Consider the following 23,402-nt stretch of genomic DNA (forward strand, 5'->3'; position numbering starts at 1 on the left):
ACAATACTGAACGGTATTGTAGCTCTCCAGGGCCATGGCTGGAGACGGTGAGGGGGCAGGAGAAAAGTGCAGAGTCACTGTGTGTGAGAGTAGTATGCTGAGTCATTGTGGGAGATACATAAGGGCTGAGTCACTGTGGGAAATGCAAAAGTACTGAGTCACTATAGCCTCACACTATAACTGCTGACAGTCCTTAGGACATAGAACACAGTGTACAGAGTGACACAGCACAGTGTATTATATTACAGTACAGAACAGTATAGTACAGTATAGCACAGCACACTAAAGTCACAGTACAGTGTAATACATTACACCTCAGTACAAGGCAATTATAATGCAATATGGCACAGTAAATTATAGTACAATTAGGTACAGTAAACTGCAGTATAGCATATATATAGTACAGTTCAGTACAGAGAGTACTACAGCCATCCCGTTATCATCACACCAGTCCTTAAACTGCCACTAATGAGTGGAACACAGCAATAGACAGCTGTCAGAAGATAACTGTCCTATTAACCCTGTCGGGGTTACATTTAATGAAATGTATATTATTTTTCAATTTATTTTGCTTCTTTGATTAATGCGTTCCTTGTTTTCTGAACATTTTTGCATTGTGCTACACTACATTATTATATTATATGGTGCTGTATAGTATTGTAGTGTAGTATACTCTACTGTACAGTGTTGTAGTGTAGTTTAGGTTATTTTGTTGTACAGCATTGTGTTGAGGTTGACTGTAATGCCCATTAAATTCCCTATCTCTCCCATTCACTGTTACACAATATGAAACTGCTGATCATGAATCCAGTTCTATAAGTGACTTGTGTGAGTTCCTCTTACAGTCCTTTGTTGTAATTATCAGTCTGTCTCAGCTGGATGAGACACAAAGAGAGACAGGTAGAGGAGGGAGAGGGAGACAGAGAGGGAGAGAGAGACAGAAAGGAAGGAAGATGTGGAGGGAGAGAGAGGAGAGACCGAAAGATGATGAGAGGGGGAGGGAATGTGAGAGAGATAGAGAGAGGAAGAGAGAGCACTGAAATCAGCAGTTTTTGAGTCATATGAATTTTTAGTGTTGCCAAATCTGGACCTTGCACAACACAGTGCATGTGACACCTGAGAAATGCACAACTGATAATTGCACACAAACACATACACACAGTCTGTAGTATAAAGGTATACAGATACAGAGACCGTCTGTAGTGCACAGTCTCTTGGCTGGAGTCAGTGCGAGGGGGGGGATACTTTTAGAGAAAAAAATCCTTCATGAGTGACGTCTCACTGTCCGTCTGTCTGTGGAGCCACTGATTCAGCCCCAGAGAAAAAACTGGAGAGCCTACAATATTGAAATATAGTGACATATTTCGAAATGTTTTGCAACAACATACAGTATAAGAGGCATATATTATTATTATTATTATTATTATTATTAAATTTATAAAGGCTACATAACGAGAATATACTTTAAAAATACATTTAAAACTAAGATGTACAAAAATAATAATAAGAAAGAAAGAAAGTCCGAACTTTTGGTCAAAATATTTTCTCGAACAATCCTCCAGGGAGAACTTTAAACTGTGGCACCTCTTCCGTAAATACACAATGACGTCTGCCTCCCGCCCCCCTTCCACCTCCACGCCCCTCTTCTCCATTACCATTGGCCAGTACCACTCCACCATCCCACCCAAGCTCCACCCCCTCACCGCCTTCCCCACCACCGATTGGCTGTTACGTCTTCGCGAGTCCCCCTATAAAATACCGACTCGGGTTTCTGCCATTACAATTCCTCGGAAGAAACCGACAGGAGTTCTTGCTTCAACAGTGATTGAACGGAGCCTTTCGTCTTTCGACCTCATTCCTTAATTTAAACTAATTTTATCTTTACTATCGTATAATTAAAGTAAAGGTTTTATTTTTGTATTGATCTGTATATTTTTTTGTTGAAGCTTTATTCCGTTCCCTCCGACCAAAACTAAAAACTGTCGCTCGAAATGGAGTCTCAGATCCGCCAGAACTACCACCGAGACTGCGAGGCCGCCATCAATCGCATGGCGAACATGGAGCTCTACGCTTCATACACCTACATGTCCATGGTAAGATCTTGAAACAGTAGTCGGCTGCACAAACTGTTATTGCTCTAACGATTATAAATGGTGGTATCTGTGGTAGTTGCAGTTACAGAGGTGGTGTTCTCATTTATAGTTATTTTCATATTAGTACTAGGGTTGGTATTGTTACTGTATGAATAATTATTGGTTTGAATTGTTTAGTGCCGTTGTCCCATAAAATGAGCCTCTCAAAAATATTGGTCGCGTTCGTGTAGCGCAGACTTCCACAGTTCTGCACAGAACTGCTAAATTGCTCCTATCCCATTGGTGGAGCAGCGCAGATCCGCGCACATCTGTGGAATTATGCGCTTCACAAACAGGACTATTAGGGTGGAGGTAAAGGGTAGGTTCCTACCCTTAAAGCACATAACTCGCTTGTACCCTTGTATTTTTATTTATTTATTTTAAGCTTTTGATTTACATAAAAACACTCCACGTTTAACATTTATCCATTGACCAGTACATTTATACTAACAGTTAACCCTCTACATCGTGTCACAGTTTTACATCACTGTGTCTCAAATCCATTGGCTATATTTGATGCTCTGTTATCTTCATAAAACCAACTGAAATTAATCTTTGTAATAGATGATTTGTAGAGTAACATACAACTTATTTCGGCCAGAACAGCATATCGCTAGTTACAGCAGCTACCGACGGTAAGCTGCTCGTATTACAATCCAAACTGCGTTACAATTGCGCACTTATAAATAAAGGCGGCAAATAACATAATGAACATTCACTTTAATTAAACCTGTCTACGTCATATAGCGCCTTACGATATTGGCTGATCTAATAGCGGAGCCGAACTTTACGGGACCGTACTGGGTGGACCCATGTCGCAGTTTTGAGTCCAAAGTCAAAAAATACACTGTCATCGTAGTATTGCTGAAATACACACTAGTACACGTCCGTTTTACACTCCATACCGAAAACCCTTTTACAATTAAATAGAATTGCGAGAAGAGTGTGAAATGTGTCAATGGATTTGTACAATGCATAGGCTATAAAATAAAACCCATACAAGTAGCTCTCCATCATGCTGCTCCTTACTAGGCTGCCTCCGTGACCAATTGCATTTTTTTGTTTTTTTTTGTTTGTCAAGCACACATTGAAAGACCAGTGGTTGAAGACTCGTACATGGTCCGTATTAATACGAGTCTTTTTAACGTTGAAAAATACAGGTCGAATCTCATTGTTCATTGTACAGTCCTATTACAGTTACAATGTCCAGGAAGTAGCAAAACAAAAAGAGAAGCGAAGCATTTAAATGAAAACGACTACATGTAACGCATGACATAATTACACAAAGAATGATTGATATGCACGTAGTTGGACAGATCCATCTGTCGTTTTTCATGTATATTTTGTTTTATATCTTAAGTTTGTGTTTCTTGGTCCCTTCAGCCTTATCCTGAGGCATCTCCCTCTCTTTAGAGTCGCACTTCACCCTTCTCCTTAAATCTTTGTCTTCACTGACATCCAAATCTTTTTAAATTTTAATGCATTAAAAACGTAGATCAAATTAATGGTTACCAGGTATAGGCTATTTGTTTAGAATCGCTGGGAACACGGCACCAGTATACATTTTAATTGACTTTTTTTTTTCTTTTAATATACTTAAATAACCCTCCCTATTGGCAAAACCGAGATCAGGTGATCAGAAAACAGATATTGACCTATGCTCATAAAATTCTTGCATTATTATTAATATATATATATTTTTTTCTCTCCTCTCTTTGTATGACTTTTCCGACCATACTGGTACATAAATTCTCCCTGAGGACCACCTCACTTGGAACATAAGTTCTTACTCAAAGGGTTAAAGCAATTTTTATCAATGTATTATTCACTACATTAGTTTGTATAGATATTAACTCCCTACAGGAGTATTAACCCATCTCTTCTGTATGGTCACTGATGTACTGTATTGACGCTCTCTCTCTTTGTCCCCAGGCTCACTATTTCGCCAGGGATGATGTGGCCCTGCATGGGTTCTCGCACTTCTTCAAGGAGAACAGTGAGGAGGAGAGGGAGCATGCTGAGAAGCTGCTGTCCTTCCAGAACAAGAGGGGGGGGCGAGTGGTGCTGCAGGACGTCAAGGTGTGTGGGGGTGGTCTGTGTGTGTCCCCTCTGTGGTGTTCAGTGTCCAGTCTGTTCATGTAAAACATTCAGTCAGTGCTAATGTGCTGTACTGTCTGTATTGACCTGCTTGTTTTCCCTCTGCAGAAGCCTGAGCGGGACGAGTGGGGCAGTGGGCTGGAGGCCATGCAGATTGCCCTGCAGCTGGAGAAGAAAGTCAACCAGGCCCTGCTTGACCTGCACAAGTTAGCCTCTGAGAAGACCGACCCTCATGTGAGTCTGCCAGTGTGAATCAACACCCTACCCCCATTCCTCTACCTACCCTGAGTCAACCAGGGTTGATGTACTCCTGTCACTTTAACTTTTCTCTCTATTTCTGCCTCCCCCCTCCTCAGATGTGTGACTTCCTGGAGACCCATTACCTGAACGAGCAGGTGGAGGCCATCAAGAAGCTTGGTGATCATGTGACCAACCTGACCCGCATGAGCACCCCCAGCAACGGGCTGGCTGAGTACCTGTTCGACAAGCACACGCTGGGGGGCAGCAGCTAAATGCAGCCTGTGGATCTGCCCAGGGCCTCCAGAGAGACTGACACTCCCCAGCCTCTTCCCCTGAGTTGCAGCGCTGTTTTGTGTAGTTTGTCATTGTGTGTGAGGGAATTGTTATGCATTAATACAGATTGGGTGAGGTGAAATTCAGTGATTCTAGTACTCAAACACCCAGATTGAAGATAACTGACACAGACTAACCAAGGTAACTGACCAACACTTGCATGCTGACCAGCCATGGTAACTAACTCTTATAAATGGAAAGCAAAAAAAGAGATGCATGCACTCACAAACTAATCAGTATAATCTGTAAATGAGGCACACTGACTCCCACTCACAAATGGAATGGAAGGAGACACAAACTGCAACACGGCACAAACATGCTGGACTCCTTAACACGATCTTTCTTTTTCTCAATCTGGGGCTCTTGTCAGTCTCTCTCTCTCCCTCACCTGTTTTCCTGGCAGAGTCTGGAAGTATGTCTGTACCAAATGAATAAACTAATGCTTTGCAGCAGACTGGTGTGATGTCTCCTACTGATTCGTAGGATGTCTTCTGATGCAATGTTTATAAGGAGTTGGGGTGGTGGGAGATCATGCTAACTCATATTTTGCAGGGTGATATAACACAATGTCTATAATTAATGTGTGGTGTGACTTGGTTTATAATGTGGTGTGTAGTAGGAATGGTGTGATGTAAGAGTGGTATGTAGGTGGTGTGGTGCAATGCTTTAAAGATAAGTAGTGCAATAGTTTATATATAATGGAGTACTGATGGATGTGGTGTGAACTATAATACATAATCAGAATATAAGTCAAGCTGTGCAGTTCTTACAGCACTGTAGAGTTCAAGGGGTATGAATCCTGCTCTACGATGTGTGCTTGCATTACCAGGCAGCAGCTTCTGCTGTATTATACTGGATTTAAGCTTTTTGTACTGAAGGTTGTTTGCCCAGTTGCTCATCCAAACGGAGGCTTCCTACTGATTAATAGCTAATTTCATGGTCGATTTAATAAATTTATCATGTTGGCCTAGTAGCTACTTCAACTATGTATAAAAAAACAATTCTGAATGTTTGGCTGTTTGGTGACAAACCTCTTATGTTCTCTATAATCTTCTCTGTGCAACATTGTGGGGGACAAAATCTCTGTGTGCAGCCGTGCTCCAATGTCTTGCGCAATGTCTCCAAATCAATCACTCACACACTGGGTTTGCTAAATGCATGCATCTACCACCGGAGCCCAACCTTGAATTAAGTAAAATGTAGCTGAAAGTCAGTGATATGGATCGCTGTGTGTTGTCTAGACAAGCTTGAAACCGCAAAATACAGATTTTGGATTGTTCTTGACCCAAAATAACTGAAGACGTCAACATTTATTCTTTGCACGTTTCTTTTTTGATTTATTGATTAGAATTGCAAAATGTTTGTGAAAATACTCATGCACTATAGAAACATGCACTTCTTCAACGCAAACAGTGGCTATGGATTTGCCTTAAAAAAAAAAAAAAAAAGTTTTGTAAGGAGTCTGAGAAAAGGGCAAGCACGCCACTAGTTGTCTTTCATCACTAGTTGATATAGATGAACAGCGCTACTGTACAAGATGGACAGAGTGATGCACTGATGCCATATACACAACTTAGTTTTAGATGTAACAATTCTTCCTATGATGACTTACCGTTTCTAAAGGTGTATGCTAAGAAACAATGGAATTATTGCTAGTGGTTGTATTAGTATAATTTGAACTATAATACAGTATGCAAACATACAGTAGGCCAACACAAACAGTTCAGTATAATACAACAGATTGCAGTATAGTTGAACAATTTATATATGGAACATTTTACAGTTTTTGTTAGTTGTTCTTCAGAGCTGGAGCTGGCATTGCTGGAACCAGAGCGAAGCTGGACTCGGGCTCATCAGAGCGCTCTAGAGCCTGGGCCAGATCTGAGGTCATGGAGCTTCTCCACTCTCCCCCTCCATTAAACTCACCCAGATATTAAGTTCAGTTTTCTTGAATTAACAAAAAAAAAAAATATATATATATATATATATAATGTGTTGGAGGTTATAAAATAAGATCAGTTCTCACTCCAGCTATTAGTACATAATACATTATTATTTATTAATTGTAATTATGTGAAACCTTCACTTTCTCACTAAGTTCAATAAATTATTCTATAATCTCTCGTGAACCACCTGCAAAAGAAGGAAAGTCCATTTTAACTCTACAGTTTTAAGTATATAAATTATTTAAACCAAATTCTTCATCTGCCTAAACTCACCTCATTTTACAGTCATCTGTTATCTGAAATGTCCTGACTGTCTAATGTCCAAAAGTTGGTTGACAGGGAGTTAAGGTCACATGCTGGAGTCATGCTCGCTGTACCTTGATTGCCACTAGGGTTGCCACTTTTGAGATACAAAAATACCGGACCCCTGGAAGTGGGCTGTTGGTGAAATGTAAACCGAGAGGGAGTGCTAGTGGTTTGACGTCGACGGGGGGAGGTTGATGGCAAATCGTACACTGAAAAATTTTAACATATCCAATAGATTACATGACTTAAACAAATATTCCAAAAATACTGGACAGGGGGTCAAAGTACATACACTACATGGCCAAAAGTATGTGGACACCCAGTCATCGAACATCTCATTCCAAAATCATGAGCATTAATATAGAGTTGGTCCCCCTTTTGCTACTATAACAGCCTCCACTCTTCTGGGAAGGCTTTCCACTAGATGTTGGAACATTGTTGAAGAGATTTGCTTCCATTCAGCCACAAGCAAGTGAGGTTGGGCACTGATGTTCAGCGATTATGTCGGTATTCCAATTAATCCCAAAGGTATTCAATGCAGGCCAGTCATGTTCTTCCACACCGATCTCGACAAAACATTTCTGTATGGACCTCACTTTGTGCACGGGGGCATTGTCATGCTAAAACAGGAAAGGTCCTTCCCCAAACTGTTACCATAAAGTTGGAAGCGCAGAATCGTCTAGAATGTCATTGTATGCTGTAGCATTAATATTTCCCTTCAGTGGAATTAAGGGGCCGTGCCCAAACCATGAAAAAAAGCCCCAGACCATTATTCCTCCTCCAAACTTTACAGTTGGCACTATGCATTCGGGCAGGTAGTGATCTCCTGGTATCCGCCAAACCCACATTCATCTGTCAGGCTGCCAGATGGTGAAGCATGATTCATCACTCCAGAGATCACATTTCCACTGCTCCCAAGTCCAATGCCAATGAGCTTTACACCATGCGAGCTAACGCTTGACATTGCGCATGGTAATCTTAGTCTTGTGTGGCATCTCGGCCATGGAAACCCATTTCATGAAGCTCCAAACAAATAGTTCTTGTGTTGATGTTGCTTCCAGAGGTAGTTTGGTACTCAGAAGTGATTGTTGCAACCGAGGACAGATGATTTTTATGCACTATGCGCTTCAGCACTCAACAGTCCTGTTCTGTGAGCTTGTTTGGCCTCCCACCTCATGGCTGAGCTGTTGTTGCTCCTAGAAATTTCCACTTCACAATAACAGCACTTACAGTTGACCGGGGCAGCTCTAGCAGGGCAGAAATTTCACAAACTGACCTATGACGGTGCCACATTGAAAGTCATTGTTCTATTCAGTAGTCCATTCTACTGCCAATGCTTGTCTAAGGAGATTGCTGTGTGGCTATTCACTCCCCATTGACTTTTCCAAATATCATTGTGTGGATTTAATCAGTAGTTTTTGCCACTACTCAGAATATGTCCATAATGTAAAAATAAAAAATATAAGCAGCAAATTGTCCTAAATTAATTACAAACACAAAACAGAAAATAATTGAATGCATAAGTAATCATCCCCTTCAGTCAATATTTGGTAGAGGCAACTTGGCAGCAATTACAGCCATGGGTCTATGTGGATAAGTCTCTACCAGCTTTGCACATTCTGGATTAGTGTTTCCAGCCCAGGGACCCGGGGCACCGAAAACCCGGGAAACCTGGATGATTTCTCAAACCCACAAGCCCGGGTTTGGCATAGGTATAAAACCAGGGTAGATGGAAAAAAACAAAACAAACAAAAAAAAAACATACTTGCGTGCACAGTGCAACAGCGAACTCTTGTATACTTTTGTGTATTTTTTCATTCGGTGAGAAGATTAATGTTCATTCAGTAACCTGTTGGCAAAACCTACAATATAATTGAACACTTGCAAAATACGAGGAGTTCAAGAAAAATATTCCGATCCAAGCTCGGTTTGGTCTTCCAACAAGAAGTAAATGGCCGATCAGTACTGCAAAGGTACTGCAAACAGCTGGGGGATCTACAAGATCGCTTCAGTTTATACAAATGATCAATACATAATAACTATGTGAATTAATACATAATAATAATAATAATAATAATAATACAGTATAATTGCGTTTGTGTTTAATTTCAGCTCCACATAAAATACAGACATAAAAAAGGTGTTTATTATTTTACACATTTAGTATTACCTTATTGATATGGCCAGGGGTTCTAGTTTAATGAATAAAATGAGGTATGCAAAAAAACATCAAGAGGAAGAAAATGTTGTATAGCGCATACAAAAGGGACGGAGATGAAACAAAATACATAGAATATGTTGAGATGCAAAGAGATCTTAAGAAAGGGATCAGGAAAGCAAAGTGGGAAATAGAAAGAAGCATAGCTCTTGGAGTTAAAACTAATTCAAACAGCTTTTTTCAATACTATAACAGCAAGAGGTCAATAAAGGAGGAAGTGAAACAGATAAAGGGCAAAAATTGAAGTATTATAGAAAACTAACAAGATGTGGCAAATGTTCTAAATGAGTATTTCACAGAGGTTTTTACAAAAGAAAAGACAGATAACATGCCACAGGTTAACAATCAGTCCAGGCAAATCCTAAGAGAGATCAGGATAAATGAGGAGGAGGTACTAAATGGAGTAGCAGAATTAAAAACAAACAAATCACCTGGGCCAGATGGTATATTTCCAACAGTACTTAAAGAAATGAGGGAAATGATTTATAGGCCGCTAACTCAAATATTCCAAATGACACTTAGAACAGGGGATGTGCCAACTGACTGGAAGACAGCAAATGTCATACCAATCCACATGAAAGGGGACAAAACTGAGCCAGGAAATTACAGACCAATCAGTCTCACCTGCATCACCTGTAAAATGTTGGAGAAAATGATTAGACAGAAAATAGAGGAGCATCTTAATGAAAACCATATTCTTGGAGATAGTCAACATGGGTTTAGACAAGGCAGATCTTGTCTTACTAATTTATTAGAATTTTTTGAACATGCAACTGCAGATCACGTGAAATCATATGATATGATGTACTTAGATTTTCAGAAAGCTTTTGATAAGGTTCCACACCAAAGACTGATCCTCAAATTGGAAGCTGTAGGCATTCAGGGCAATGTAAGTAGATGGATTATGAATTGATTGATGTATAGGAAACAGAGGGTGTCGATTAGAGGAGTTGCTTCTAACTGGAGTGAGGTTGTTAGTGGAGTTCCACAGGGATCAGTACTAGGGCCTTTGCTTTTTCTAATCTATATTAATGATCTGGACTCTGGGATAGATAGCAAACTTGTCAAATTTGCACATGATACTAAAATAGGTAGCTCAGCAGATACAATCTCGGCAGCACAGGCTATTCAAAGGGACTTAGATAACATTCAGTTCAAATTCAAAGTGCAAGGTAATACATGCAGGTAACAAAAATGTCCACTATAATTACACTATGGGAGGAATAGAACTAGATGAAGTATCGCATGAGAAAGACCTAGGAGTCTATGTGGACTCCTCACTTTCTCCATCCAAACAATGTGGGGAAGCATAAAAAAGGCAAACAGAATGTTAGGGTATATTGTCAAATGTGTAGAACTTAAAACAAGGGAAATAATGTTAAGACTGTACAATGCGCTAGTTAGACCTCACCTGGAATACTGTGTAAAGTTCTGGGCACCACACTTCAAGAAGAATATTGCTGTTATAGAGGCAGTTCAGAGGAGAGCAACCAGACTTATTCCAGGTCTGAAAGGAATGTCCTACTCGGAGAGACTGAGGGAACTGAACCTTTTCACCCTGGAACAGAGGAGACAACGTGGGGACTTGTTTCAAGTCTTCAAAATCATGAAAGGCATTGACCACATCAAACCAGAGGAGCTTTTCCAGATCTGCAGGGACACATGGACTTGGGGACATAAATGGAAATTGGGCTTCAAGGAATTCAAGACAGAAAACAGGAGACACTTCTTCACACAGACTTGATACAATCTGGAACAAACTCCCCAGCAATGTGGTTGAAGCTGAAAACTTTGGAACATTCAAAAACAGACTGGATAGGATCCTTGGATCAATTAGTTATTAATGAACACCAAACAAGCATGATGGGTCGAATTGCCTCCTCTTGTTTGTAAATTTTCTTATGTTCTTATATGTACCGTACTGTGTTATTTTATTGTGTAGTATAGTGCATTGTGGGATTGTGCACGATGTTGAATTCTTATGTAGTGTAGTCACAATGTAGTTGAGTGTTTTGTAGTGTAATGTGTTGTATTCTTGTGTGGCATAATCTTGTGTGTTTTGTAGGATATTGTGTTTAATGTACTGTGTTGTAATCTTGTGTGTTTTGTTGGATATTGTACTGTGCTGTGTTTAACTCACAGAGACAATTTTGTGTCTTTTAATGACTGCTAAGCGACATGCCCTCTGATATAAGGTCCAGTCTTTGTGTCCATGATGTAAGATAGTTGTGAGTGTTTCTATATGACTGTACATAAAACAAGCACTACACAGTACATTATACAATACATGACTGTAGTGTACATAGCTCTCAAGACTCACCCATTGGGGCTCCATCTCACGCTCTCAAGACTTTTTGCTAATATCTCACCTTTTTCCTGATTATATTCTGTGTGCACCTCCCCCCTGCAACCATCCAACAGGGGCGGAGCCAGGGGGTAGGCCACAGGGGCACTGGCCCCTGCTGAAATTGGATTGGCCCCCTGAGTGCCCTCCCATGCACTCCAAAATGTTAATATAATTCAGTCAGTTTCCCGTGTTCATATTCTAGACAATGGGGTACGTTAGTTTCTTTTACCAAAGTTATCCTATTTGTGTGTATACCACCCGGCAAGAATCCAGGCGAGAAAGAGGAGTTATGAATTTAATACACCCGTGTTGCTGTTGTTGCGCTCTGCTCTCCGCTCCGCGCATGCGCACGCACACAGCCACAGACAGACTAAACAGTAGTTTCAAGACAACAGTTTATGACAGGGGTTCCTAATGTCTGTTGATGGAGGGGCAATTTCCTGAGGTTGCATAGGATGGGGGGCCGCACTAGAAAATTAACCACTGATGAAAACTAAATATGTCCCAAACCATAGCTTTTTATTTCCTATACATTCTGTTAAGGAACATTTATGACCTGTAATTGTTTTATTATTTTTCCCCAATATGCATGTACAATTTGTATCAGAAAATGTTCAGAAAGTGTACAAATATAGTAAAGGTTCAGAAAAGGGGTGATTGAAGGTTGTCTGGGGGCCGCATTTGGCCCCTGGGCCACACTTTGGGAACCCCTGGTTTATGGTAAATCAATCGTTTAAATACTCTTGCTGTGCTGAATTTCATTTCTGCTATGACATGGACAATTTAATGAATGGTGATAGCTAAGGTACATTAGCTTGGGGTTAACATACATCCAGTTGAAATATCTAAAAATGTCCGGGATTTGCCTTGCTCATCCTTTTTCTAACACTGAACTACTGTTCCCGGGAGTGTGTTTAAACCTTCAGCTCCGGCAGCACTAAAATTCGATCATATGTGAATGATAATGCTAAGGTGATAGTGTTCGCCTATGTCAAGCCTTTTTGAACTATTGGTTGTTAATAAATGTCTGACGTCTGTAAATACTTCAACAACCAATCAGAAAGGTTTTATTTCATTGGACGTTAACAATTTACAAAAGGAAAATATTAGGTTGAGACGAGAAGGGAGAGTGTGAGTGAGAGGGCAGAATCTGACAAGGCAATTAAAAGTCATGATTGCGGATAATTAAATAATTATAAATAGAAAATTAACAGGATGTTTTAGACGGCGACAGCAGTGACAGGCGCGGGACGCAACAGACTTAACATATTCTCACGCCTTCTCAAATCACTAGTGTTTAGTTGTTGTTACTGTTTCTTCAAAGTTTTATATTTGTACTATATTACCGTGTTATAGTCTTAAAATGTATTTTCATATAATTCATTTCTGCAAAGTTAATACTTTTGTATGCATTAATTTATTAACTAAACAAACATGCAAATATTTGTATTGGAAAAATAATACTAATTGTTCATGTTATTTATTGTTTATGTTATTAATTGTTACTGGGCGGCATGGTGGCGCGGTGGTTAGCGCTGCTGCCTCATAGCTCCAGTGTCCCGCTTCGGGTCCCCCGCTCAGGGTGTTTGCATGTTCTGCTGGGTGTTACGATTAACTCAGTGACCACTAGGATTCTTGTGACCTGGTGGATGTGCGCAAAGCGCGTCATTGTCAATAGCGCATGCGCGCTGCTGCAAACAGAGCAAGTTTAGCGCTTCTGCACAGCGCATAGCTGTCTCTGTGTAATTGTACATGCTGAATGGATTGTTTTAAAACAACAGCAACTATACAAATTGTTTATGTGTATACATTAGTTACACTTACTATAGGATGTAAGTATATGTACTCTTACTATAGGTTATTGAACTTTATATGCATAGTTAAAGTTGCACTTAGTACTGACGTTATTCTGTATTTGATCTGCTCTTACTTTAAAATATATATTTTGTGTAAGTCCCCCCATGGTAAGGGTATCTGCTAATTAAAAAAAGAGAACCTAACGCAACGGTTGCATGTAGGTAATTCAAGTATTGTACGATGTACGTGTATTTATCACAAACCATAACAAGTTTATATTAATTAGTCTACATGTGAAAACATACAGAGTCTTGTTCTCTTACAAAAGCTTAATTAATCTGCATGTAAAAACATGCAGTCTTGTTCTCTTGCAAAAGCTTTATTAGGCTTCCATGCACGAAGTGCTGGAAGCCTATTGTTTCTGTTAGGATTTATATTATTAGGCTTCAAGGTCCAAGATGCCTGGAAGCCTATTGTTTTTGTTAGGATTTTTATTAGGGGGCCAAGCAACGAAGTTGCTGGAACCCTATTGTAATTGTTAGGATTTTTATTAGGATTCCATGCACGAAGTGCTGGAAGCCTATTGTTTCTGTTAGGATTTTTATTATTATTATACATTTTTTTTTTCCTTCCGCCAAAAATTGTAATGCCCCTAAAACGCTTATACATGCATTAAAACTCACGAAACTCGCAAGTGTTGTAGACACAGCTTATACCTACAAATGCAATGAAAACTACACGTGTCGGTCACATGGTGCCGCCGCCATGTTGCGATTAGTGGCGAAATTGTGAAATGCTACAAAAATCTTCTTCTCCAAAACCAACAGACACATGCATATGCCACTTCATACACATGCATACCTTATGCCCTACTATTACGCTTGTTCATCAGAAGTTGCTTGGTCTCACACTTTGTCCGCCAGGCTGCATATGCATGACTCTACTACAGAATACTACCAAGGTTGTTAAAGGCGAGTTGCCCCAGTGAAAAACATGGGTGCTGTGGGCCAATGAAAAAAAACATACGCACCGCTTCAGACAAGTTACACATTTCCTGCACACTGGAATGCAGTACATGAAACTGTGCACATGCGTGTATGCCTCTGCCTTGAAGAGAAAACCAGAGAATTAAGTTGGTGGGTTCCACGGTTTAGCTGTAATGTTGGATTTAATGAGTGTCCGCATGCAAAAATGAAAACAGCTACTACTCTAAACTCTAAACCCCAGTGCCCTGAAACTTTGCATGTATTACATAGACACTGCTATCTATCACGTCTGCAAGAGGCAAGTGACTGTGTGCAACAAAATGGCAGCCACAAAGAAATGACTGTGCATGTATGGAAAATACGCATATTTATAAACGCATGACCTTTGACCCCAGAAAAAACCCAAGAGCCATATTAAAAATCTCACCAAATTGTGTTACAATATGTCACTTATGACAGCAAATATATTCAGTACTGTAGCCTAATTAACTTAACTTCTCAGTGATTAAACTAGAAGAAAGATCTGTCAAAGTTGATGAAGCCAATTTGATAGGACACAAAATTTTGCTGCTGTACACCAACCAAAATGAAAGCTTCACATGTCAGCCACATCATGTCATTCCTTATGTAGACCTCTACCTCCATCATGAGTCCAAAATTGCGAATTTTGTGCGGCTGGGATTGATATTTATTGAGATATGATCGATTAAAACCCCAAAAAATCCCATTGACTTGAATGGTGGAACGGATTCTCGCGCAAAACTGAAACTGAAAGACCGGCAGCCAATCAGCGTTGAATATGCAAATTACGGTCCAGACAGTAGCCAATCAGCGGTAACGATTCCCATCATTCGATTCCTCCTGTCTCTGGTATACCCTGCGCCTTGCGCGCTGCACTGTGATTTCCACTGCGGTCACAGCTGTATTATTGATTTATGTATTTAACACTGTATAATTATAATACTTATACCACTGCCACTACTAATAATTATACTACATTCAATGTGTGCATACGGGGCTTTAATACGGATTATTTCTAATGTTATTATTCCATATTCCATATATCACTACGAGATTTAGTTAGAAAAAGCCGACATTCCCTATAATACAGCATCTTCTCTATGATTTTACCTGCTTTAAAGAAGCTTTTACCATACAATATCCCCATACAATACTGTATCACATCATATATACTACATTATATCAGTTTAATACTGTTGTATACACTAATATTTATCCACTGCTACTACTTATATAATAAATTACATGCGTTAACTGCTTTATATACTAATACGTATTCCACTTACGTTACTACTAATAATAACAGGACATTAAACTCGTATAATCATTTATACACCTTATGCAATTTAAACATTCCTCAAATTTGATTGGCTCATGGCAACCATCTGGTTTCATCAATCATATTGCCTTTAACACATCTGATGGAGGATATAGCCAAATGCATGTGTACAAAATTCTGTGACATATGGCTTCCATATTACATATGGCATCGCTCTACACAGCTGTGTATCACTGTTTTAAGTATATTGTTTGTATAAGCTTTTGAAACTAACGGCAGATAAATTATAGTAATAATTATAATATAAATATCTCTGGTATCATAATAAATGAGTAAACACTTTATTCTACAAGTCTTGTTTGTGTACATCAATCTAAAAACCTGTATTATTATTATTTTTATTATTATTATTTCTTGGCAGACGCCCTTATCCAGGGCGACTTACAACATAAGTGCAAAAATACAGAGAAGTACAAGGCATCAATCACTACAAATTCAACTTAGCTTAAACATAGCAATTCAAAATAATACATTTTACAAATTCCAATTTACAATTTACACAAGTACAGTAAGAGACTTCCTACATCCTGGACGGTGAAAGCTAAGTGCTGTCAAGATGTAGGGTTACAGACGAGGGCTACGGGAAAGGGAGCAAGGAGGAAAACAATCAAGAACGCGAGGAGCATAATAAGCTGAAGTGCTATTTAGCAGGGATAGAGGACTAATATTACAAGTGCTGTCGGAAGAGATGCGTCTTGAGTAAGCGTCGGAATGAGGTCAAGGACTCTGCTGTTTTGACTTCGGTGGGCAGGTCGTTCCACCACTTAGGTACCAGGGATGAGAAGGAGTGGGCTCTGGAGGAAGGAGAGTGGAGAGGAGGCAGAGTTAGCCTTCTGGCACTGGAGGAGCGCAGTGGTCTGGAGGGGATGTATGGAGAGACGAGTGACTGAAGGTAGCTTGGTGCAGTGTGGTCAAGACAGCGGTAGGTGAGGGTCAAAGTCTTGAACTGAATGCATGCCGCTATCGGGAGCCAGTGGAGGGAGCGGAGCAGTGGAGTAGCGTGTGCGAATCGTGTCAGAGAGAATACCAGACGAGCCGCAGAGTTCTGGATGAGCTGGAGTGGGCGGGTAGTGGATGCAGGCAGGCCGGCCAGGAGGGAGTTGCAGTAGTCCAGGCGGGAGAGGACCAGTGACTGGACGAGTAGCTGAGTCGAGTAGTCGGTGAGGAAGGGACAGATCCGGCGTATGTTGCTCAGGAAGAATCTGCAGGTGCGCGTCAGCGTGGTGATGTGCTGGGAGTAGGAGAGCGCAGAATCGAGGGTGACTCCTAGATTTTTAGCGGAAGAAGAAGGAGAGAGTGTGGTGGATTCCAAGGGGATCGAGATGGGGAGGTCAGCAGAAGGTGAGGAAGAGTGGGGGAAAAAGAGGAGATCTGATTTGGAGAGGTTGAGCTTGAGGTGATGCGAGTGCATCCAGGCGGAAATGGCAGACAAGCTAGAAGAGATGCGTGAGGGGATGAGAGGGTCAGAAGAGGGAAAAGACAGGAAGATCTGGGCATCATCAGCGTAGAAGTGGTAGGAGAAACCATGGGAAGCGATGAGGGGGCCCAGGGAGCGAGTGTAGAGAGAGAACAGAAGTGGGCCCAGGACGGAGCCTTGGGGAACACCTGTGAGGAGAGGTTGGGGGGTGAATGAGGAGCCTCGCCATGTCACTTGGTAGGACCGGTCGCTGAGGTAGGAGGAGAACCAGGTGAGAGCAGTCCCAGAGATCAAAAGGTCAGCGAGGCAGGAGAGGAGGATGGAGTGATCAACGGTGTCAAATGCAGTGGAGTATTGAAGAGCCTGCGGATGTCTGCAATCTTGGAGGAGAAGAAGGAGGTGAATATAGCCTCCTTCTCCTCCTCCTCCTGTATAGCTTAGAACTGATGAAGTTTTTCAATTCGCAGTTACCATCTCAACCTCATTTAGTTGCTTACTTTCTGTTTCATTTAGTTGTCACATTGATTACCAATGTGCACGTTATATATAATTACAGGTTGTAAATGCAATGTTTTTCATTAAGGGGCAAATATCTCCAATTATTAATATTAAGCTCCTCGATTAGTAGGTCCATTTTTTCGGGTGTAGCTCGCATAGTAAACATCTTATGTTCACCCTTTCAACTCTACTTTGTAGAGCCAGTTGAATTCACTTTCAGTTGACAGCAATATCATTGCTGTTGTACCACTGTTCATATTCATGTATTTATTTTATAAGACGTGTATTCATGTTTCCTGTAAATCACTTTTAATCCTACGTTTAAGTTTCACATTCGTTTTATCTTGCTTTTCATCACGGTCCGTAGATTCGGGTGTAGCTCGCACAGTACACGTCTTATGTTCACCCTTTCAACTCTGCAGTGTAGAGCCAGCGATTCTGCATTGTTCAGTGTATAATACGTTACCGTAAGTTACGATTTCACTGAGAGAGAAGAGCACAAAGTCGTGCACTCGCGGTGGCACTCGATCTCAGTTTGAAATTACTTTCAAATTAAAGCAATAACCCACCGCTACAGATTCAGCAATGTCATTGCTGTTGTACCACTGTTCATATTAATGTATTTATTTTAATAACTTGAATTTTCGTGTTTTTTGAATCACTTTTAATTCTGTTTTAGTTTCACTTTCGGTTTGTCTCGCTTTTCTCCACGGCTTCTCTATATCTGAAACGATCCCTCACTATAACAAATCTCAGTTTACACTATTTGTATTTGCTTGCAGAAGTGTCTCTGTGTTTAAACAGATACTTTCCATTGTAATACTGTTGCAAGTGACTGATAGTTCTTAGTTTTTACGATGTACATGCCAAAGATGGCGCCTGAATCTTGTTTTCTCAGTGAAAAATATGATATATGCTGCCTCAAGTGTTGACAGTGCTTCATTACAGTCAGAAAATTGGACAAAATTGAAATTGAATTTTTGCTTGAAATAAGTGAAACAATCTGCCAATGGAACAAAACAAAATACAACATATTCAAGGCATATTTTCTTAGAAACAAGTGTTATTATCTTGCTTATTAAGGAAATGTATCTTATTTTAAGGATGGTTAGATTTTTTAACCTGGAAACAAGATAAATATACTTGATAAGACTTGTCTTTTTTGCAGTGCACCTCTGCCCACTTGACAAACCTCCAGGGGCTGTCACATTGCCCCATTAACCTTGCCGGGGTGAAGATGTAAATACATATATAATATTTTTCAATTTCTTGTTTGATTAATGTTTTCTTCGTTTTCTGGGCTGTATTGCATTATGCTACACTACATTATTATTAGTAGTAGTATAAAAAAGTTATTTGAAGGATTATGCTATACTATGCTGTACTATTCTGTTTTGAACTGTACTGTATTATACACTATAATGCATTGTAATGTACTACAAATAATGTAGCCCCTTCAATTAAATCATAGTGTATAGTTTACTGTAGAACATTGTACTATATTATATAGTAGTGTAGTGTACTATAGTGTTGTATTGTAGAGTACTTTATTGTATAGTGTTGTGTTGTATTGTAGTGCAGTGTAGTATACAATAGGTTTTTGTATTGTACTATGTATACTATATTATACTGTATTGTACAGTGTTGTATTGTAATGCATTGTAGTATAGCTTGTACTGTACAGTGTTGTAGTGTATTGTATTATGTTGTACTGTGTAGTTTTATAGTAGTTGTACTGTAGTGTACTATACTGTAGTGTATTATATTTTACTGAGCTGTACAGTGTGGTAGTGTGGTGTACTATACTGTGGTCTATTGTGGTGCACAGAACTGCTAAATTGCTCCTATCCCATTGGTGGAGCAGCGCAGATTGGCGCAGATCTGCGGAATTATGCGCGTCGCAAACGGGACCATTTTACGTAAAAACACACCAGATTTATCCTTTGAACAGGAAAACCATACTAACTTACACGTCTACATTGTGTCAGTTTTACAATACCGTGTTTAAAACATTGGCTATATATACACCTTGGTGATCTTAATAAAACAAAGTTATTAAACTTTTATAACTTTTAAATTTGTAGCCACTTAAATCATAATGAAATCTGTATATGGTAGTTTCTGTTAGTAACTTACAAATATTACAAATTATTTAGGCTGGCATATCGCAAGTTACAACCGCAACCAATGGTAAATGGCTCATACAGTGAGGGGAAAAAGTATTTGATCCCCTGCTGATTTTGTACATTTGCCCACTGACAAAGAAATTATCAGTGTATAATTTTAATGGTAGTTGTATTTTAACAGTGAGAGACAGCATAACAACAACAAAATCCAGAAAAACGCATTTAAAAAAAGTTATAAATTGATTTTCGTGTTAATGAGGGAAATAAGTATTTGATCCCCTATCAATCAGCAAGATTTCTGGCTCCCAGGTGTCTTTTATACAGGTAACGAGCTGAGATTAGGAGCACTCTCTTAAAGGGAGTGCTCCTAATCTCAGCTCGTTACCTGTATAAAAGACACCTGTCCACAGAAGCAATCAATCAATCAGATTCCAAACTCTCCACCATGGCCAAGACCAAAGAGCTGTCCAAGGATGTCAGGGACAAGATTGTAGACCTACACAAGGCTGGAATGGGCTACAAGACCATCACCAAGCAGCTTGGTGAGAAGGTGACAACAGTTGTTGCGATTATTCGCAAATGGAAGAAACACAAAATAACTGTCAGTCTCCCTCGGTCTGGGGCTCCATGCAAGATCTCTCCTCGTGGAGTTTCAATGATCATGAGAACGGTGAAGTTTGCCAATGAACATCTGTATTATTTAGAGGAGAACTGGGTGAAAGTGTTGTGGTCAGATGAGACCAAAATCGAGCTCTTTGGCATCAACTCAACTCGCCATGTTTGGAGGAGGAGGAATGACCCCAAGAACACCATCCCCACCGTCAAACATGTCCCCTGCTAAGGGGACAGCACAACTGCACCGCATCAAAGGGACGATGGACAGGGCTATGTACCATCAAATCTTGGGTGAGAACCTCCTTCCCTCAGCCAGGGCATTGAAAATGGGTCGTGGATGGATATTCCAGCATGGCAATGACCCAAAACACACAACAAAGGAGTGGCTCAAGAAGAAGCACATTAAGGTCCTGGAGTGCCCTAGCCAGTCTCCAGACCTTAATCCCATAGAAAATCTGTGGAGGGAGCTGAAGGTTCGAGTTGCCAAAAGTCAGCCTCGAAACCTTAATGACTTGGAGAGGATCTGCAAAGAGAAGTGGGACAAAATCCCTCCTGAGATGTGTGCAAACCTGGTGGCCAACTACAAGAAACATCTGACCTCTGTGATTGCCAACAAGGGTTTTGCCACCAAGTACTAAGTCGAAGGGGTCAAATACTTATTTCCCTCATTAACATGCAAATCAATTTATAACTTTTTTGAAATGCATTTTTCTGGATTTTTTTGTTGTTATTCTGTCTCTCACTGTTAAAATACACCTACCATTAAAATTATAGACTGATCATTTCTTTGTCAGTGGGCAAACGTACAAAATCAGCAGGGGATCAAATACTTTTTCCCCTCACTGTATTATAATGTAAACCACTTTAAAATTGTGCAGTTTAAAAATAAAGGCGGCGGTCAAAATGGTGAACCGTCCCTTTTAATGAAATAGGTCTACATCATACAGCGCCTTACGGTAATGGCTGATCTAATAGATTTTAGATTTTACAGTACTGTACTGGGTGGACCTATGTCGCAGTTTTGAGTCCAAAGTCCAAAAATGGACTGTCATCGTAGTATTGCTGAAATACACACTAGTACACATCCATTTTACACTCCATACCGAAACCCTTTTACAATTAAATAGAATTGCGAAAATATCATGTGAAATGTGCAAGTTACAAAACTGATATGTATAAAGCAATGCATAATGAAACTCATACAGCTAGCTCTCCGTGATGGTACTCATCCTAGGCTGCCTCAGTGACCAACTGGAGTATTTTAGCAGACATTGGAAGACCAGTGGTTGAAGAAGTATACTTGGGGCAATTGGGGCACTACTGACTACACCATTAACCTTCACTCCACAGTAGTGTATCAAAGATTAGTGTTAAACTCAGTGCTTTGATTTTTATTTATAAAATGTTTTACTTACTACAGTACTTTCAGTGTAGTCTGTTAACCTCCCTACAGGAGTGCATCAGTCAGGCTTAATTAACCCATCTCTCCTGTATTGACCCTCTCTCTCTCTCCCCAGGCTTACTATTTTGCCAGGGATGATGTGACCCTGCACGGGTTTTCGCACTTCTTCAAGGAGAACAGCAAAGAGGAGAGGGAGCATGCCGAGAAGCTGCTCTCCTTCCAGAACAAGAGGGGGGGCCAAGTTGTGCTGCACGCCATCAAGGTGTGTGTGGGAGGTCTGTGTGTGTCCCCTCTGTGGTGTTCAGTGTCCAGTCTGTTCATGTAAAATATCCAGTCAGTGCTGATGTGCTGTACTGTCAGAAACCTGAGCGGGACGAGTTAGCCTCTGAGAAGACTGACCCTCATGTGAGTCTGCCAGTGTGAACCAACACCCCCTCCCATTCCCATTCCTATCCCTCTACCCACTCTGAATCAACCAAGGCTGATGTACTCCTGTAACTTTAACTCATGTCTTTCCCCCCGCTGCCCCCCCACCCCCTCCTCAGATGTGTGACTTCCTGGAGACCCATTACCTGAACGAGCAGGTGGAGGCCATCAAGAAGCTTGGCGATCACATGACAAACCTGAGCCGCATGGGTGCCCCCAGCAATGGGCTGGCTGAGTACCTGTTTGACAAGGACACACTGGGGGGCAGCAGCTAAACCCAGCCTGGGGGTCCACCTAGGGCTTCCAGAGAGACTGACACTCCCCAGCCTCTTCCCCTGAGTTGCAGCCCTGTTCTTGTGTAGTTTATAATTGTGTGTGAGGGAATTGTAATGCATTCATACAGATTGGGTGGGTGAAATTCTGTGGCGGGATTTACAAGGACGCGTGGATCCTGGGTCTCCATTGGTCCAGCAGGTTTTGAGTGACGGTTCTTCCTAACCCAATCAGTGATCAGGGTGGGCTGGTCTAGTCACTGTGCAACACATCTGACTTCAGCACTGACTGACCCAGACTGAGCGGAGCAGCTACATGGAATTTAATTATAAACAAAGCATGCTTTTAATAAAAGTTGTGGACAATCGCTTTCTACATATTACATGTGTTTATTTCATACAGCCTTTATTCGCATCTTTATCAATGGCGCCAGTAATTTTGTAGGTGACTGTGCATATATATAATGTGCATGTATGTATGTGTGTGTGAGTTTCTTACCTACACATAAACTGGGACATCACATGCTCTTAATGAATACGATGCCCCTCCATTTGCCTCTTGCTAAATGACGTGATCTACATCAGTCTGGCGCTGTGTTATCTGAAGAGCTGAATTAAAGTGCTCTGCAGGTTACATTAATATGAACATGATATTAAACATGTTACTGTGCACGTAGCCGGTGGATCCTGTGTTTTGTTTCAGTGCTGTATGTTTGGGCTCAAATGGCGGTGATCCAGTGATTGTGCAGCTCTTGACTGCAGGTCTCTGCGCACACGGGATATTTAATGAGTCGCTGAATCGGCGCTGCTGTTGAAACCGAGACAGTCGAGTCCCATCCCACACATGAGATCACCAGAGCAGCCCACCTGCTCACTGATTGGGT

The 23,402-nt window shown here is 40.6% G+C and overlaps 2 protein-coding genes across 2 annotated transcripts; both read left to right on the forward strand.

The window, feature by feature from the left end:
- The first annotated feature begins 1,765 nt into the window (after window positions 1–1,765).
- Window positions 1,766–5,254, forward strand: LOC136752972 (ferritin, middle subunit). The gene is made up of 4 exons (XM_066708721.1): window positions 1,766–2,093; window positions 4,065–4,211; window positions 4,338–4,463; window positions 4,586–5,254. The coding sequence occupies exons 1-4, from the start codon at window positions 1,992–1,994 to the stop codon at window positions 4,739–4,741; spliced, it is 531 nt and encodes a 176-aa protein (XP_066564818.1). The 5' UTR covers window positions 1,766–1,991; the 3' UTR covers window positions 4,742–5,254.
- A 13,931-nt stretch (window positions 5,255–19,185) lies between these two features.
- Window positions 19,186–22,886, forward strand: LOC136752973 (ferritin, middle subunit; the record flags this gene model as incomplete). Its single annotated transcript, XM_066708722.1, has 4 exons — window positions 19,186–19,209; window positions 21,936–22,082; window positions 22,181–22,225; window positions 22,366–22,886. Coding segments are annotated over 4 exons (372 nt in total), but the record flags the coding sequence as incomplete, so codon positions are not given.
- Window positions 22,887–23,402: the final 516 nt, after the last annotated feature.

Source organism: Amia ocellicauda, chromosome 7, assembly GCF_036373705.1.
Source record: "Amia ocellicauda isolate fAmiCal2 chromosome 7, fAmiCal2.hap1, whole genome shotgun sequence".
Lineage (NCBI taxonomy): Eukaryota > Metazoa > Chordata > Actinopteri > Amiiformes > Amiidae > Amia > Amia ocellicauda.